Below are 20,789 nucleotides of genomic sequence, written 5' to 3'. Positions count from 1 at the left end.
TCGGCATTTAGAGTTTAATTTTATTCAGTAGAAAACGTGGCAGGACGGTTGCGGTTGTTTGAGAATTATATTCGCCCGCGCTAAGTTATCAACTGGTGTATACGATTCGGATCGATAAAGAGTTATTTTATTATGAAGGTTGGAGTGGTCACGGCAGGCCAGACACTTAACTCGCGTATATATTGATTTAATATTCTTAACAGCTATTTTAAAATTTCATAAATATCTCCGACTATATTCCGTTTCTACTGAAATATGAAACTTGTACACTCTTTTATTAGAACATTTCTCAATCCATTAAAAACCAATATTGACTCCCCGAGGTATAAACTTTGGCTAATTACCCCTAAATAAAATGTGTACCTGTATGTGATACAAAAACCAATGTAAAAATCGTAAACTTTAACCTGGGAAGTACTACTTAAAATCATCCCAGAAATAAAAATTTTGTGTAAGAAGTAAGAACGAATGTAATCATTTTTATTCATTCTATGCTCACGCTTAGACCTTGTAATCTTTTTATAATAGTTTTTATAATATCAGGGTAACTGTTCTGGTGGATATTATTCATCTAAATTGCACAGCCAGAGAAAAATATAATAAAATAAATTAATATCTTCTACAGGAAGAGTTTATTATAAACTAATATGAAAATAGTGAATGGATAATATTCTCTTTGTTTAAATTATAATTGTTTTTACAAAGACAACAACGTTTTGGGGCTATCCCCCATCTTCAGGCTGCTAGAAACAAATTATCAAAATTAACACATGCTTACATTAACACTATATCACATTATTTATTGATTTATTTATTAAAAACACATTTACAAACTATTTACCTAATTAATATTTCTATATAATGTATAAATTACTCCTTATTAGTCTCATCAAGCTAATATTAACATATTATTGTCAATAAATGAAACTTACTACAATACTCAACTATTACATTTTATAAAACAAGGAGAATAATTACCTTCCTGAAGGTTATCTTTAACTTTGATAACAACTAGGTAGAGGTATAACAATAATCTCCTAGCTCTATTATTACAAAGAATAACAATCTAACTACATATAAAATCATAATATATTGAAAAAAAAATTTTATAAAATAAAAATTCAGCAAAATATTAAATAATTCTAAATTCTATGACTATTGTATAACCCTTGTTTATTGTTAATTCATTTAGAATATCTATATAATGTGTGCATAAATTATTGACAATAATATGTTAATATTAGCTTGATGAGACTAATATGGAGTGATTTATATATTACATAGAAATGTTAATCAGGTAAATAGTTTAATAAATAATGTGATATAAGGTTAATGTTTTTAGCATGTGTTAATTTTGAGAATTTGTTTCTAGCAGCCTGACGATCGGGGATAACTCCGAAACGTTGTTGTCCTTGTAAAAACTAATATAATTTAAACAAAGAAAGATTATTATTCATTCACCATTTTCATATTAGTTTGTAATAAAATAGCATTGAACACAACAATTTGTTAGATGTAAGCCACACAAATAATTGCCCATTATAGATCCATTATATTGTTAATACTTTATTTTGTTATTTTGTTTCACGCCACATCTCTGTAAATCATTGTTATATAGGAGTTTTGAGAGTTAATTGAGTCAATAATAATTGAGAATATTATCTCGAGAGTCAAAATAATCTCATAAAACACCTATTTGACGGAAGATCTAAATTATGAAATTAAGGAGGGTTCATTCGCGCGTAAACATCAATGGAAACGAACGGGTCAAAATAAGATACTGGATATCAATGCCTAAGAAGCCGACTAATTTTACTATGGCTAAATATTTTATTAATACATCATTGAGAGATAATCTGCAGAAACTTCACCAAGAGTATGCAGAAGGGAAGCTGTGAGCTGATAAACTCATTCATTCCAAGGGATCGTAGACCACATAATCTTCCCTACCACGAGTTGGTCGCCCTTTTTAGAACATTTGCTGGCACTAACTATGATTACTTGAGTGATCATCTCCATAGGATCAGAGTAAGAGATGACGTTCGCATCGGACGTCCAGTCATTTTGCTGACTGCTCTCGCATTCCTCAAGGATACTATTTTAACAATTTAGTATATTATAATATATATCTTTTTTGTGGCATTTTTCTGTAAGATTAAAGTAATATTGTATATGAATTGTTTTTTGATATGAGAAAATAATATTGTTTATTGTATTGAATGATTTTAGATGAATTAGACTATACAAAAATCTAAAGATCCAGTAAATTTGATCAAAATAACTTTGTTCTGGTAAGTAAGCAAAATTCGTATTAAACGTACTTTAAACCCTTATATGTTCATAGAGATAAAAAAATTAAGAATTTTTGGGAAATAAATTTTCCTTTTTTTTTTCTTAGGATTTTATCCAAATCGTTACTATGAATGTTGGAAAGCTGGATTTTTGCTCTTCTAATCCACATCACATCTTATCTTCTTTTAAAAGGTAGAAAAAGTGATTTCTGAAATGTTTTATCTTATATCTCCGGTTCAGATCTGTTTATGTGTTCTGCTATGTGCCAATTCGCATTTGAAATATTTTGGAATCGGCCCCATATCAATTTTGTCAGCTGTCCAGTACTTTCGTTTACGCATACGTAAAAGTATTTTCGGCACACCTATATCTAAAATGTTCGATTTGATAAATATTTGGAGAAAAATTAAAGATTAGTATAAAATAGTTTTAGTATTAATTTCATTTGATTTTAAGCTATTGTAACTACTATAGCAATGTACATTACATTAAGAAGAATACCTTTTTGAACGTTCTTCAAGACGATTCTAAACGTTTTTATTGGTTGAAAAAGGGGGTAGGGAGAATATTTTTAGTAATCTCGTGTAGTAAATTACCGTTCTCATCATTTCAAGGCCAAGTTTACAAAATGAGATTAAAACTGTAATAAAATTTTGTTTATGACTCTAACATACTCAAAATTGAATGACACATAAAGATGAGTAATATTGAATATGTCGAAATAAAAACAAAACTGTTGCAAAACCATAGCCAGTTCGAGAAGTAGGTTAAACAGAAGCAAACATTGGAAATGGTATTCCATCTTGCCCAGACATGATATTCTTGTTGGTCCTATTTCTTCGAGGACAGCGAATCTGCGTGTCTCATGTCAGAAGGCCCACCAGGCACCGTCAACTTGGAGTTAGTTTCACCATAAACCTCTCATCTTAAATATCAACATTTAGGTAAATCTACGTTTTTCTCCTTACATTTCAATTGTTTCGTTACAAACCAAGGAGCATCCACTGCATGGAGCTAAGATTTAAACAGCATAATAAACTTAAGAATTTTTAGTCTTCATTTCATTTTTTACTTTCATGCACCTACATGTAGAATAGATTGAGAGACTAACATAATCGTAAAAAAAAAATTAATTCCAGTTTTCGATGAAATTAAAAATTTTGAAGTCCCTGAGTCCAAATATACAAGTATCACAAAACGGCCTGTGCAGAGGCAGACTAGCTCAAAAACGAAATATAGTAAGAACTAAAATTACATATTTAAGTATATACCTGGGATGTGACAGCCTCTTTCGAAGTCTTGGAATCGTATGGATGTCTTGTGTCACATAGGATTAGACATGAACGGGATTGAAAATTTCCGCTGATAATGTTAATATTCTCGGAGTATATATTTATTTATTTAATACCAGATTGACTTGGAGGGCCTTACATACCGGACTCTACGCACTCACAGAGAACGACTTCCCTCAGCTAGTAAGCGAAGAAAACTACCCGTATTACAAAGAATTCGTATAACGGTGGAAAACAATTATTAGACCAAGCCACGTCAAAGAAGACCAGCCCCTGGAATGCCTGCGGACGGAAGACGCGCAAAAGACTGAACCTTAAGACTGAAAACTAATGAAACCTGTAAGAAAACTGTACATGAATAATTAAAATTGTAAATTGATTTATTAGCTGTAATTTGTTGATGGAAATGTAACATCGACTGCTGGACACCTGTATTGCTTATAAGACGGGGAAAGGTGGAAATAAATAAATAAATAATGGTGGGTCTTACATGGTTAATGTAAGAGGTACATTTTTTTTTTAACAATTGATTTTGGGGTATAGTTTCATACATAAAGACACACCCAACTATATACAATGTTATAAATTAAAAAAAAAATAAGTAGATTAAAATAATAATTCTTCAGTCTGATTCTAGAATCTCTTTTATTTGCTTGTGGCCAATTGCCTGTAAGCTCCCTTTTTTTTATTTAAGAATAATAACAAAAATAATTTAAATGCCAAAATAATTACGAAAAAAATTAATGAACTAATTTCAGTAACTTCTATCTTCTGGATGGTAAATCCGTTTATAGATGGGAAATTTATTTTTCCGTATTTAAATGAGAAGGAATGTAATTTTGACCTGAAAGTGATGCCTTCTCTTGAAAACAAAACTTACTAAAATTCGGTATATTTATCCTTAAATAATTGGATCTTTTTGTTGATATTGCCGAATAGAATAATCTTAGACCGAAGCTTATTTTGGTTTATCGTATGGAACGAATAATTGTGTTCATATTAAAAATCTTGTGAATAAACAAGTTCGATGTTTTCGAAATCTTGATTGTATTTCTGGTACACTATTGGCATAGTAGTCCTATATGATTTTAGCTATACACAATGAACTTATAATAATACATTTTTAATTTTTAAAAAACTTATAAAACCACAGTTTTTTTTTCATTATTACAATTATTATTATTTTTTCCTCACCATAGCATATCTATAACCTACGTTCGTAAAAATAGTAATCACAAAAAAAAAAATAGAATATAAAAATGAAATAAATAGATTTCTAAGTAATTTTGGGAGAACATTTTTATAATACAGTAACAGATAAGTATTTTTTCAAATATTTTGGAAATTATATTGCCTTGATCGTATATTGCCTACTTATTTTTTTTTGGGGGGGGGGGGGAATTGTAGTAATTTCTTGTATTTTTTTTATAGACTAAATATGGTTAATATTTGAGGAATATCAGCGCTCTCTCTTGAAGCAATTTGAAATATATTGTATCTATCGAATTAGACATAACCACATTAACCCACTAGTTTGTAACCAGTTATCCCAATCTACTCCTGATTACTCTCTGAGACTTCTCGATACATAACATTATATTACAGTAGAACTCCCAATGGGTTGTTTCCTCACCAGTTATTGTCTTGAAATTACAGTCTATTTAGAACATTTACTTAATACATATTGGTTATATTTGCGTGTCAATAAATACATTAAACAAAATAAATAAGGAATTTGGAAATATATCTCAGTCCATCATTTTAGTATTAAAGATTCCTTTATTTATTTTTCTTAAATTAAATAATTCATTTAATATCAATGATGTCACAGACTATTTCTGGTGTCATTCCAATATAATCCTACGTAATACATGATAAATTATCTCAACAAACCAAATTCAGTAGAAATTAGAAAGCAACTTCAGAAGACAGGTCTCAGAATGGATTTGTTAAATCGAAAAAGAAATGCTGAGCTACCACTTGTGTGCAGACACAAATGCTTAACAAAAGTGAATTGATGTACTCAATATGTCTGACTTATTATTATTATTATTATTCATATTATTTTGTAATAGTTAATATTAACTAAAAAAATCTTATATTGTGCAGTACGAGCAGAGCTTCCGCGCACCCAGGCTCGGCAACTGGGAAGTTGACAAGTGGTACCCGTTTGTGAAACCAAAGGCGAGAAGAGGACACACCAAGGTTATAGCGGACAACAGAGGACACCTCCTTCCAGGTGTACCCAGGAAGCCACCCTGGGGCCACTTCAAGTCCACCTGGCAGCTGCCCAGGAAGATTACCCGGAGTCTAGGTAAGTGATCCAAGAATTGTGAGGTTACTACTAATAATAACATTCTTTATTTATTGTGGGACATAGCCTTTACAATATTCCAATTAGTAAAATGTAAACTTTTTTTTGTTTTTTTCCATAAATTGTGAATGTTTGAGAACGCACGACAGAGCTTAAAGGTTAATATTCAAAGAGGCTGACATGTTCCATTGTCATATTTTGATGCACTATTGTCGATTGTCGTTGCAACTTTATCCTCATTTTATGCAACATTGTCCTCATTTTTGAACTTTATCACAAAAGTCCTTCAGAGCCAATTTTTCCAGGATAAATGCATAGGGGCCTCATTGAGAAGTCCCATGGTGTGCACCGTCGCATACTCTGTTAATGCAGATCGACTCTTTAACCAATCTACGCACATTATGTTGCCCAATAAAATCATACAGCATAGGAACCCTAATACTGTCATAGTCAAAATGGAAGTATCATATTCTAGCTAAAGCATCATATCTCCATATTATGTGATATGATTACCCTTCCATACTGTAGAACTTGCAGGTTTGTGAGTCAATGGACCCCAAATTAAACCGGTATTTGTTCAGTGACCTGTTTAAAGTCCTATCACGTTCATTTCGTCTATTAGTAGAAGTGTTGCACATTTTGTACACTTTTTATCTATAAAGCAACATAAATTAATCTTTTCCTTGTTGCATACAGCAGTTTTAATTCGACTTTTTGCATAGACATTGTCCTGTTGCAAAAGGTACATGTTCTGAGCCTTCCTAGCAGGGCTGTTCTCTTTCTTACTTCCAATAATATCATAGTACCATAGTCTCCCATTCAATCCACAACTTACTGGTAAAGTAGAGAATGCTTAAATTAATTCTTCCACCGATTTTGGAATATTAGATATTGGGAAATAGTTTAGGGGCAACCCGAGACATCGATTTTGAAAGATTGAGTTGGCTGCCTAAAGATATGGTTATCTCCTCTCTAGATCTGTCCATTCTCCTTATACTAGCCCCGGAACTTTTTCTTGTCACGGAACCGTTAGTATAACAATTAAATCTAATGCTCCTTAACCATCCTAACCCATTAATTCTTAATCTTTCATCCTTAACAATCCCTGATTATCCTCCGAGGCGACTGAAAAGAAGATGGCCACGGGACCTTCTAATTTAAATTAATGTTTGAAGTACCACCAATGGGTGGTTCCTTCCCAAGATTTTCAAGTGTATATGAAACATACAAAATATTTACCTATTGTATTATTTTGTACAGTTGTAAATTGCATTAAATAAATAATTTAAAAAAAAAATCTAATGCATGGCCTGTGTCAGCCAATCTCGTTGATCCTCACGCAATAATGTGTGTTCCAGTGTTTCTTGAACTGAATAACTGACTGCATTGCCATCACCCCATCCTTATCAATCTTTCCAAACAAGTTTCCATGTTTTTGATAGGTCAGGTATTCAGGAACTTGATCCATACTTTATAAGACCGTATACCTCAAGAAGAGCTAGTCCTTTCACCTCTATAAGAAATAATATTAAGACCAAAAACCTTCCATCACAGAAGTGAGAGTTATCCTCACGGAACCATTTGCCATAAGACACAACAACCTTTGTAGCTTTCGAGCTAGGTCTAGGTTATCTTACAGTGGTGTTTTGCCACCATACGAAAGAAGAATATAGAACTATTTGTTCAATCAAAAGCGTTTATTGTAATAGATCCATTAAATCTCAGGATTTAACCATGGCCTTTTGCATGCGCCAAAGGCATCATTTGTAAACATTTTTCTTTACCAATATACTGGATTTGGTTTTTCATCTAATGATTATTATCTTCAGATACATTTAAAAAGGTTTAGCAATTAATGAAACATATGTTACAACTGGAAAATGCCTTTTCATGTCACTTTTTCTATACCACTCAGTAAGTATTATTCTTTTCTTCGAGTACATACTACAAACGATACTAAACAAGTGACTAATACTCAGACTCGTGTATGATTAATGCAAGTAATATTTCTTTTTTCTTCCGGACAGATGCATATCGTAAAAGCATACTTTTATGCTATAGCTCACTTGAATGTTAATGTAACTGATGTTAAGGTCGATATTTAAATTGAATGAAAGTGCACTAAATATAAACATAGAAAAGAGTATTCAAAAGCAACGGCTCATTAAACTATCAATTGCTAAAGGAACCAAAAACCTTCAATGCCTCTTCATAATTCAAGGGCAAGGGGTCTCTTACATTTGTTTCGTTATCTTTACATCAGTAGTTTCAAGCATGTGATCGGCGGAACATAGGTGCCCCAAAGTGCCTCCAACACACATTTTTGTGACATTGTTATAACTATTTTATGGTCAGCTGTAAAGTTTTTCAAGTGTTATAAAAACAGACAAAGACATAGGCGTATACCTAGATGTAGGTTTTATTTAATTGAGAAAACACAAGACATAAAAAATTACTACACTACATTCAAAATCTAACATATGACTGACTACAATAATAATGAAATTATCTATTTACAAAGAGTTTCGTAAAGAACATCAAACATTGTACTACACGATATAGAATATCACGAAAATACGCAAATGCCCAATAAAAATGACTCGAAACGCATTTTAAAGCAGCCTATTTTTCAAATATTTTCCGAGGAGAATATATTTTTTTTTGGCTACGTTAGGAGTGTGGGTTAGCCACATATGGTTTAATTTCCGCCTTATTTGTCCATCGACTTCTCTGTATTGAAAACCAATGCTCTACATGGACACAACATAATAACTATACGTAAACTTATTTAAGCTTTACAGCATTTCCGCTCTCAAAAATAATCTTTAAGAACAGTTAACGATTTAGTTCTTAATGCATATCTATTAGTATAACAAACTTTTTTTTCTAAAGTACGATTTTTCTAGATTGTGCATGATTAATCGTCGTCATAACCTTCAGAATCCAACATCATCTGTAAAAATACTTTTAATTGTAATTAATGATAAAAAAATAAATCCTGTATTATCAAAAACTCTAAAGTAGTTGTATTTTTTAATTGATAAATTATTTTTTTATATACAATTAACCGTCTCGAATTGTTAACAATAAGAATGAACATGACAGAATTTGATAGTTAAAAAAAAAAAAAAACTTTTTGGGTTTCTATTGCTGTTATGATAATAGTCAGATTTTACTTTCAATTGTATACCCGCATATCAAGTAATAGGTTGTATTGCTGTCGCGAGTATTACATCCCCAAGTAAGTGAAGGGGGCAAGTGAAATCTGTGTAACGTGCGCACCACCTGCTTAGTTTTTTTTTATTTATCAAAAAATATTTACCAAGTAATCCGTTGCGTCTCTGACTATTGCACCCTCACTTTTCTCTAGATCAGTTGGGTCATTTATAGATTTGTATAAATTTGTATAAATATTAAGTCATATTTAATATTTAAATGTAGTCTTAATTATCTTAATATACACAGCATTGTCATCAAGTCTACAAATTTGTACCGAATATCTGATATCTGAGCTAAAATAAAATTGACAGCAGGGAAACTAAATAAGAAAAGTTTAAAAATCAAGTATAGCCGTTATATTAGGTCATGAAATTTTTTTAGAAGTGAAACATATATTTTAGGAAAGTTCAACTGATCCAACCAAACCGAATTGTTTTTTACCAATTTTTAACTCTTAACAAATTTATTTCTATAGTATTTTATAAGATAATAGATGTCTATGAAAAAACAAATTGTAAAGTATGATAATCAACTTATCTTATCATAAGCAATCCTTTCCGGAAAAACCTTCCCCACTAAAACCACTTTTTTTTCGTATCCTTCATTGAGAATAATAACTTAAGTAGTTCATACAAATAAAATACATGAAATGTATTTTATATACTTTAGTGTGTTTTCTTCATTTGATTTTCTTATGGAATTTTAGTTTCCCTTTCGTCGGCTCATGACTCCCATTGAAGTCCTATACAGCCTTTTGACTTACGGGGGGTTATTTACAGATGACCAACCTTTTCTAACTATGGTGGGAAGTCAAGTTTTTAATTTTGTTGGACCGCCACTCAATGAAAGAAGTCAACGTCCCAGGCCGGATTCGAACCTCTCAGAGATCTAGGCATATCTCAGAGATGTAGACCTGCGCCTAACCACTTGAGCTACGGACGGCCCGTATAATGCCTTATGGCATTATAAGGTTTTGATATGAGTCCAGTTAAGGTGGTGTAGTCTAGCTATAGTCTATGGCTACACTATGGAATTGATGGAACGTGATGGGGTGGTTCCGCTGCCCACAAAAACCCTTTTTTAGTTGCGGTCCTATAATGATTCACTTAAGATGAGAGGAGAAGACTTAGGATAGTTAAATATAGAAATATTTAAAAAGCAACTAAAATTGAATAAAGGATGAACGGGGAGTTTTTTCATAAGGGCTCTTTCGAAAAAAAAAAATTGCTGGGCCATTTTAAAGCACTGATAGTATTTTCGCATGTCGTGAAAAATTGAAGAAGCAGCCTAAACTTAAAAAAAAATAAAAAAAAAAAAGTTTGAAATTTTACTCATTACTTTCATGGCTTCTATTACTAGCATGTACTTTAATATCATATAAATCAATCAATCAATTGAATATTTATTTTACACCTCAGTGATTTTTAAAATGTTTGGGATAAAAACCATGATATATAAATATTTTCCATGAGGATAATAAATATAATAAATAAAGCAATAAATCCATTTATTAACTTATCAACTTTTAATATATTTAGAAATGCTCCCACTTCTATCATATAAGTAAAAAGATATCATTAAACAAAATCAATTTCAAAATAAACAATGCTCAGCCAACTGACTAGTACTACATAAATATAAAATAAATTATCTTTATTTATCGTTAGTTATGCAGTGACACCTTGTAAGTCCAATATCGACTCCTAAAAATCAACAATAAGATTTTAATAATCTACAAAAATTTAAAAATCAACGCATCATTCTAGAGACATCTCTTTTCATCTATAGTTGTGTAGAATATTTCGAGGATTTTTCGGAGTCTCTGGAACTACGGTTCCAAACCCCAACTTGTAGTAAAGAGGCGCCCCTCTTAGAATATATCTGACAACTGGGTAGCTTAAAAGAGCATTTTCTGAATTGGGCACTTTTATTGTTTACCTAGGATAGACAAATAATAAAAGAGTTTTAACAATAAATCTTCACAAAAATATGTGTTGGCGACACTTCCGCGGTTCAATCCAAGGCTCTCGTGTACAATTATGAAGACTAGAATTAATGTCCATTGTTATTTTTTGAAAAAGTATTTAGTTTTTGTTTTTTCGGACTTAGGAGATGTCTCAGCTCAAGTGACGTAATAATATTATTTAAGATGATTTCATAAAAATCAAGTTAATTTTAAACAATTGTTTTGTCGTAAATCACAATATGAATTATCATCCTACACAGAAAATATTTATCAATACAAACTATGATTATGATATTGTAATTTATATGTTTTTTTATAAGTTAATTTACTGTTTATGTATCTTTGTAGCCAAAGAAATCAGTGGTGAAAGAACACCAAGAACAGAGAAATCCTCCTGGGAAAAACGATCTTTTCACCACCCTCTAACTGAACAGGAATCACTGACGCCTCCCCTTCCACCCCCGACGGTATTATTTATTTTTTTTTAATAATTTAATCATTGTAAATGGGTCATTTAAAAATTATGGCTTATTTTCAGCGTATATTATATTTATAGCAAAATTGTACATACTGCACTTATGCTTTTGGTAAGTAATTTATATGAGCAGATCCTTTTTTGTTTTTTATAAAAATACATTAACATTATTAATTTCGTTCAAAATTATATAGAAATTACATTTTCAATTAAAATTAAATTTCTATATTTTATTCTGTTTACTTATTTTTATTGATAGACAATATTTTGTTTAGGCACAAATATTTTATTTGTAATTCAAGAACCTCGGTCAGGCTTCTAAACAGGTAGTCCATTGCGGTGGATAAATTATCAATTTTTAAAAATTTTATTATGAAAAATTGTTTAGATAATTGTTTCATACATTTTCCTAAACAAGAAAACATTTTGAGAAATTTGAATTTTCACCTTCACATAGAACGATATTAAACGAACATTCAATTATTTTGATGAAGTTTAAAGAGAGTAGGTGGCTCTAGAGAGAGAAGTTTTTAACCTTTTAGTCTATTTAAGCGATATTGTTTCAGAAAACAGAAAGTGTAATGGTAATGGAGGTATTATCTTTAAAAAAAAAAATACTTAGAGTAATAATTTAAGAACATACCTATGTTAATTAATAAGGCCAAGGAAATGAGGATAAATAAAAATACTCAACTGTAAAAAACATGTTTATTCTTTTAAGCCTAACTGAGGACTCTGCGGATATCAAAAAGTCATTTCTTATTTACCAGCAATATTAGCTGGTTATACGTCAGTTAAAAATGTTTCTTTTTCAATTGTCGAGTTTGGTTAAAAAATGTTCTAGAAAGAGAGAAAAATACTTGAGGCGGATACCGTTTATTGCAAAAACATTTAATTTAGTTTGTATATTAGAATAAGAAATGATCACGTACCAAAATATGATTGAGAACTTTTAAAAAGTGGATTGTTATTTCCATAAAACTATCTAAAATGAAAAAAATTATTGAGAGAGATATTGTGCAACTAGTATACTATTTATTACATTCTAGTAATTTATTGATCTTGTAATCCCATCATGCCTAGTTTAGTACGGGTTTGCGACAGTGGGTTGTTATTCTCAGCTGCTGGACACACACACTACTGGAACTACACGTAATCCTTCTAGTACAAGAGCCGGGAAGAAAAAAAAGTCAGTTATCTCACCCCAATTTTTGATTACTTTAATGAAAACTATGTATAATTACTAGTCAAAATTGATGAGTCTGCTATAGGTATAGGTAGGGGAATAAAAAATGGCGGCTGTTTCAAAACATTAATTTTTCATTCGGAGCTCTATATCTTAAAAACTACCAACAACACTAGAAAATCTATGAGAACATTATTTAAAAAAGAGTAAATTTGCTGAAATATTAGCACTAAAAGAGCTATTTACGTCCAATAGTTCTCGAGAAATAGTTTTTTGAAAAGCAAAATTTCTTTAAAATCTTCTGAAAGATTAGTAGTAACCTAATTTATTTTGAGAAATCTATATCTCAGGAACTATGAGACGTACAGATGTTTATTAGCACTCAAATTAAAGATAGTTTAATGGACTATAAGTAAGTTCATGAACTTTACCTTTGTAGGAATAATAGTTTTCATGATATTTGCTAAAATAAATTTATTTATAGTTGTTCGGACAATAAGTTTGATTTATGAAAAACTTCATTTCAGAAATCATTGAACGTAGAGATGTTTGCCAGCGCTCAAATTAAAGCTAGTTAAATTTGCTATAAAATAGTTGATTATGTTTATCTTTGTAGGAGTAGTAATTTTTATGATATTTGACAAAATAAACTCACAAAATGTTAATTTATAGTTGTTCGTATAAAATGTTGGCTTTTTGAAAAAATATATCTCTAGACCCATACGACGCACATATGTCTGCCAACACTCAAAATAAAGGAAATTTAACTTACTATAAAGTAGTTTATGATACTTATCTTCGTAGGGGTAGTAGTTTTTATGATATTCACATATGAATATAAATTTGGCAAATGAAAATTTGTCCGAACAACTATAAATCAATTTATTTTAGCTAATTTCATGTAAACTATTACTCCTACGAAGATAAACATTATAAACTACTTTACAGCTCATTAAACAAGCTTTAATTTGAGTGCTAATTGACATCTGTACGTCAAATGGTTTTTGAGATATAGACTTTTCAAAATAAATTCACTAACTACTCTGCTCTTTCAGTACGTCCCATACAACAGTTTTATGAAATGTTGCTTTTTAAAAAGCTATATCTCGAAAACTACTTAACGTAAATAACTCTATCATGGCATTTTAGCAAATTTCCTCTCCTTTAAATCACGTTCTCTTAGGTTTTTTTGAATTGTTCCTACTTTTTAAGATATAGAGCTCCGAATGAAAAAGTAGTGTTTTTTATCGCTTTCAAACAGCCGCCATTATTTATTCCCCCTAACTATAATTGGCAGACTCATACATTTTGACTAGTAATTATAAATAGTTTTCATCAAAGTAATCAAAAATTGGGGTGAGATAACTGCCTTTTTTCTCCTCTTGGACTCTTGTACTATTCTTGTACATTCCTTCCTTTTTACGGTTATTTCTTGCATCATGTATAGATCTTCCTGGCTCTGGCCCCCATGTTCTCCTTTGCGTTTTATTTTTTCATTACATTGATTCTCAACATCAATCAACATTGAAATAAATCTGTTATAAACTAGGAAGAACTCAGCTGAAGGCTGAAGTTACTTTATATCTTAAGCCTAATGACTGTTCTAACCCTTAGAGCTAAATATATAACAATTTATAAATGCATTGAAGAACAGGAGATAGTTATTTAGGCTGGAAAGAGAGAGGACTTTGTCCAATTACATTTGCATTAGGTAATTAGGCTATGAAATTGGAAACATATAAGGAATGAGAAGGGATGGTAAGATAAAACATTTTAAGGTGGTGGGATTATACCATTGAAGATTATACGTACGGTCCGAAGTGAAAAGACATTGGTTCTGTAGAAATACATATTTCTATGCATGACACTGGCATACTGTGGAAAGGCAACTTAACTGTTTCTCCTAGATCACTGCTCTGACAGTACGATATATTTATTCCTACAATGGTTCTAAAGCCCTTGCTTGGCTTCAGCCTCCACAATTGTCCTTGACCACTCATTTCTGTCTATTCCATCTTGTTACTCCAAACCAGCGCAAGTCTGCCTCTACGTCAACAAGCCCTCTCTATCAAGGTCTTCATTTTGGTTTTATGCCTTTAACACAACATAAAGCTTGAGAGCAACATTCTGACTCCTGTTGTAAAACCGTTGCAAGCCAGTACAATCGATATATTCACAGTTTGCCACCGAGCATCGTGTATACAATAAAAAATGAATTTTTACATCTCACTCTAACAGTTCATACAACAGCCTTCTTGGCAGGCGGTCCAGTAGCATCCTTTCCACATGCCATCGAATGCTGTTCTTCATCACAAATATCACTAGCTGACCGGATAACTCTATCAACTCTCGATTTTTTCTAGATTAACGTGCGATAGATTTTTCCTTTCCTATGCCTTTAAATTTTTTTCATTTTCTTGGGCCAGGATTACTGCTATGTGTTACTACAGGCCTGATGACTGTCCGTTTTATTGTGAGCTCGGCTTTGCGGGAGAAATATCGAAATAGTGGCATCTATTGCCAGAAGAGCCTTTATTTCATCCTTCAGGTTTTTTGTGATATGACGAGCTATCCCAGATATTAATATAAGTTCATCACTCAGTTTGCTATTTTTATATATACAACATATTTCCAAAAATAAATCTATAAATATTTACATTATTTCCTAGATTGATTAGATTTTTTAATGCTATCTACTTTACCAAATAAATATTGTTCCAATGTAGAATCAAAATAAATGTTTACATGTTGTACATATACGTAATTCATTCATTAAGGATTTAATTGTATTTACACTTTCTTTCTTTTTTAGAAAAAAGAGAAGTTACAATCAGTGAAAAAGGACATACCCATTGTTGATGAAAGCGAGGCACTAGGCTTAGATCAACTAAAGGATTATGAACATGATAACACGAATCCGGTGGGTTATGACAGGACTCCAAAGATCATCGATACGACGGAAAGAGTTCGAGAAGATATCGAGAGCTATTCTAAGACTTGTAAGGTTAACCCCGAAAAGAAAAACCTCCTGGAAGCATTAGCGGAAGAAGCTCATAACAAAAATGACGAAGAAAAATCTGATAACGAATCAATGAAAAGTGAAGAGAGATATTCTGCAAAAAGCCAAGATTCAGAGAAACGGGGATCTTCCAGTTCTTTGAAATCTGGCTCATCGGCATCGAGTAGGAAATCGAAGCCTCTAGAAGCTGAGTTTATAAGTGCTCAGTACGCGAAAGAATTGGCTCAAAATAATCTGAAGCATAGACCTTTACCAGACGTTATCGAAGATAAATTGTTTCATTCTCTACAAATGCAACGAGTGAAAGATCCTGGTGCAGCATTAGACACTGAACCTACAGCTGCTGCTGTCGCTCAAAAGATATACGCCTCTCCAGGACCAACCCAATGCAGCAAACTGAAAATATTTAGACCTAAAACAGCCGCTCCAAGGAAAAAGAGGAGTATAGACGAGCAGAGGCCTAAGACGTGTAAGCTAAAAGATTTACAAGAGATTGATCTGGCTATATGTTGGGATCTAGTTCCCTCTAAGCCAGAAGATGAGCCCAAGAGGCCAATACATATCGACGGCAGTAATGGCTCAGTCGCTCCTGGAATATTTACAATAGTAAAATCTCGTGATCAAGAATTGCAATTAAACAAGAAACATGAATCCAACAACGATGGACCAAAACCAAAAACAGCTTGGCCTGAGATAAATGAAAAAAGTAAGCCAGTAAATCCTTCCGCTGTTATGGATATAGTCAGTAATGACATTGATAATATCACTAAAAGTCCTACTCAGCATAATCCACACAGCAATGGGAAAAAACAGTTGGCTCCAATAAATTCTGATGAAAAGATACCAATCAATGGTTCAGAAGAAAACAAAAACCCCAACATTCCTTCTCCTCCGAATTCTGGGAAAAAATCATCAAAAAATGGATCATTAAAAAATGGATCACTCAATGCCACTGATTCTTCTATCACATCAGAGAAACTAGCAAGACAAAAGCATTATAGAAGTTCGCCAAACCTATCAAGAAATACAGATAAACATTGTAAAGATAAAATGCTTTTTTCTCGTCCGTGTATGGCTTGTGAAACAAAATCTCCATTAGGAATCAACCAGCGCTTACCTAGATCTGAATATAAAATGGCATTCAAAGCAGGAAATCCAAACTCTAGAAGTAGCAGTAACAATGGGAGTCAAACATCTCAAGCGACCAAACCAATTGCTATTCCAAAACCAAAAACACCCTTTGCTCGAAAGAGCTATTCAATAAATACTTTAGCTCCTCCATTTTCCCTATGGCCTGGAACCATGGGAATGGACTATCCAGAACACTGGCGCTTAGCTTCAATCTATCAACAATCTTACAAACCAATTGAATCGAGGAAAAATCCTATGATTAAAGGAATTTATAGATGAATTAGAGATAACTAAATGATGAATGTATAATTATAAATTTTGGTGGCAGAGAGTATTTTACTTTTATTATCATTATGTTATTTATGAGTTATTTTTTGGATCGTTGAATTTTAGCTCTGTTAAATAAGTTATTATTCAATTTGTTGAACCCTTTTATTATTAATTTGTTATAATTTTATAAAAAAATGTGCAATATTTTATTGTTTTGTTATTTCTAATTTCTTAAAATAATATTAAACTGAATATTTATTAATCATTCGTAACATAAACTGGACAAGTCAAATAATTTAAGCTTAGAATCATTGCTGATATTTATGATCTGATCATACATGTACAAATTTTAAATGTTTTGCTCTCCAACTTTAAACTTTTTCTTAGTGCAATTATTTATAAAATGTTTTAATTGTCAATTAAGTGGATATTTGATATGCCATCGATACATATAAATAAATTCAGGAAATTGAGGGTAATTTAGTTTAACATAGACAAGATATTTTTTTATTATCTTTAAATAAAACCTGCTTTTGAAAAAATCAATAAATAAAACCCAAGACAATAAAAAATGAAGATATTATTATTCCAAATAGTTGCTAGATATACTGTAAAATAGTTCTATTTATAATTAATATATTATACCCATGATATTTATTTAGCCAGTAAATACAATTGTACATACTTAAAAAAAAAATAATCAACATTATATATTGATTTTTATTACTATTATGCTTCTCAGACTTACTTGCAAGCTAAATCAGTTGTGATAATTCAAAGTTATTGTAAAAATGTTCAGGCACTAAACAGTTGGTTTTAGTTATTAATTTCACAATAAATAAACAAATATTAATTATTTTGACATTTAAGTACTTATGATGAATATCACTTAGTCTATATTTTGAATAATTAACAAAATACATAATTTAAACATTATCGAAAGGACTGAAAACATGAATAACTTCAGAAAAGTAAAATTCATTATATAGGTTGAGTCCATATAACATTCTTAAAGTGAATTTATTACTGTGTAATTCTTCATTATGATAAACTAACACCTTTTTTAGTTATTGTTCATTATTTCATGACATTCACTAGGAACATAAATCACACTAATTTCATTCTGTGTATGTCTTCTAACAGCTCAATTCAATGCTCACTTTGCAAACAATTAACCATTGAACCTTTCAATATCAGTCAAGTAGCATATAATCTGGTAGGCATGAACTTAGAATAAAGAGGAAAAATTGAAATCAAGTAAATTTGACTTATGCTCCTTATACTTATCGTAATTGAATTATTAATTTTAAGTAATATTGTTCTTTTTTTTTTTAGCTAAAAACATTAGTAGAAAATATAAATGAGATATAATTTGTTTTTCTAGTTTAAAAAAGAATAAATATTCACTTAGGTGTGTAAAATAAAACATTGTCATATTATTTTCAAAAAGAAATACATTAAATTTGTTGTCAAAAGACATTTAAATATTAAATCTAATCAAAATTAACCTTATTCACTTAAAATAGATCAGAAAAAGATATTTCAGTATCAAGTAAAGTAAGTGAAGCATCTTTGAACCACTTATTTTGAAAGAGACTTAAATCCATTCATCAATCGTTTTTTGTTAACTGTAATAACATATGCCACTTGAAGTAAGCTATCATATAAAACAGTTTGTGGTCAATTAAACAACAATTTGGAACTAAGACATTTTACTGTCATTTTGGTAGTTGTAAAATTTATTTTGAAAGAGGCTATAGTCCAATACACAATACTGATAATGGCAGAGACTGCCAATTGTCGAATGACTGAAGGCAGTGATGATGGTAATTGCAATTAATTATTAAATAGTTAGTATAATAAAATATGTATTTACAACAGTTTGCCTAACCTTTTGGACAGTTGCTTTGATCAAATACTCATAAGGGAAATGTATTATGTTACCTTTTTTTTGGTGATTTTACATGGCAAAATAATTGTCCTGTACTATGTTTTAGACATTTTGGATATTTGTAAATAGAAAAAAAGGTCAATTAAAATATTGGAATTTGTTTATGAAAAAAAAGTGATGTAGAAAGCCATTAAATAAAATGTTTATATTAAAACAAACACATAGGAAAAACATAGTCAATGTAAAAACATATAACTACGGTTCATTAACTATAGGTTCCATAATTTCCAACAAAAGATGAAACATTGTAATTCCCTTCTAATACTTTTCCCCCCATTTTTAACTGAGTTCATTGCAATAAATTATTTTCAACCTGTGATTTACAAATAGTTTAAGCAAAGATTAGATTAAAAAAAAAAACTTCTTCAGTGATTATTTAATATTAATACAAAATGACACATAATATAAGAAATAAAAATAACAAGCATAATTAAATTGTTTATTTATTGATGGCAACTTTTTGTTGAATATATGTGACTAAATAGGCTTCAAAAATTATTTTTTACATACTTTAGTTTTCACACATTTTTGGGTTTACTTCCCATTAATATTAATAAACTATAGTATTCAATAAGTCATGCAATATTTCCTGATCGACCTTGGTAATGGGTAATTTGTAATATTAATTTTCATCACTCTATGACACTGTTCACCTTGATTACACATGTTTAAACACAGGGCAATTAGTATGATGACTCCCATTATCCACCTCCTCTTGATGAGGCAAGCATAAAAGAACATGAGTTGTACTGTATTGGACTTCATCACTTCCGATCACAGGCTAGTCTTGTATGTAGTGTTAGTTAAGGTAAAATAGCAACCTCCCTCCAAATATGACTATAACCAGGTTTGACTGGAGTTTATGTTGGAGTAAGATATGTACAGCTAGGAACGGTTCCAGCACTCTTGTCAATAGAAGATTCTAATGGATTAATAACATTCTTCTATAAAATTATCAACAAAGCTGCTGGTATGGAGATTCTAAAGTTCAAACCATTAATATGTTTATGTTCCCTGCGGGAACATATTCTACAGCTCATAAGACATCAGAACAGTTGGAAAAATGGATGGTACTGAACAGAATACAAGGATACAAAGAAATTCCTTAACTCTTTAACTACAGAAGTCCATAATCTGTTAAGAATGTGGAAAATAAATATTTGGGAAGACAAGCTTAGAACTACTCATGGTAACGTTGATAGTTTTGGAAACTTCTGAAAAATAAAACCAGAAACCATAAGGCTAAATAATGGATATACTCTTCTAACTTATGAACAAAAATAAAAAAAAACATAGCCATAATAATAATAATAATAATTATTATTATTATTATGATAACCAAAAGGTTTTGCCTATTTAAGCAACAACAAACAAAACCAAAAAAGTTAGCAGAATATTTCAACGAAGACATCGCAAGACACACAAACCTCATTGCTAAATGCAAGTACAGAAAATAATTATATGTTTCCTTATCTGAAAAAGAAAAAATCAAATCTTTGCAGAGGTTGGGGAAATCATACTCTGGGAAGTGAAAATACATTTTATTGAAACACGTTCCCAGAAAGGGATTGTTCATTTAGTAACATATTCCAACACTTGCATAAGGAAACAACTCTGCTTTTTACCATCTGATAAGTTTTCTCCCTCATTTAGCAAAATATTTGAAAAAAATCA

At 30.9% G+C, this 20,789-nt stretch overlaps 1 protein-coding gene across 1 annotated transcript; it reads left to right on the top strand.

The window, feature by feature from the left end:
- Nucleotides 1-1,878: 1,878 nt before the first annotated feature.
- Nucleotides 1,879-19,556, top strand: LOC106680571 (uncharacterized). Its single transcript, XM_014420365.3, has 4 exons — nt 1,879-2,028; nt 5,694-5,898; nt 11,432-11,550; nt 15,557-19,556. The coding sequence occupies exons 1-4, from the start codon at nt 1,879-1,881 to the stop codon at nt 17,171-17,173; spliced, it is 2,091 nt and encodes a 696-aa protein (XP_014275851.1). The 3' UTR covers nt 17,174-19,556.
- The last annotated feature ends 1,233 nt before the right edge of the window (nt 19,557-20,789 follow it).

This window comes from Halyomorpha halys, unplaced genomic scaffold (genome assembly GCF_000696795.3).
Source record: "Halyomorpha halys isolate HHAL.00 unplaced genomic scaffold, Hhal_1.1 Scaffold269.1, whole genome shotgun sequence".
NCBI lineage: Eukaryota > Metazoa > Arthropoda > Insecta > Hemiptera > Pentatomidae > Halyomorpha > Halyomorpha halys.
This window is presented reverse-complemented; position numbering and strand designations above follow the sequence as displayed.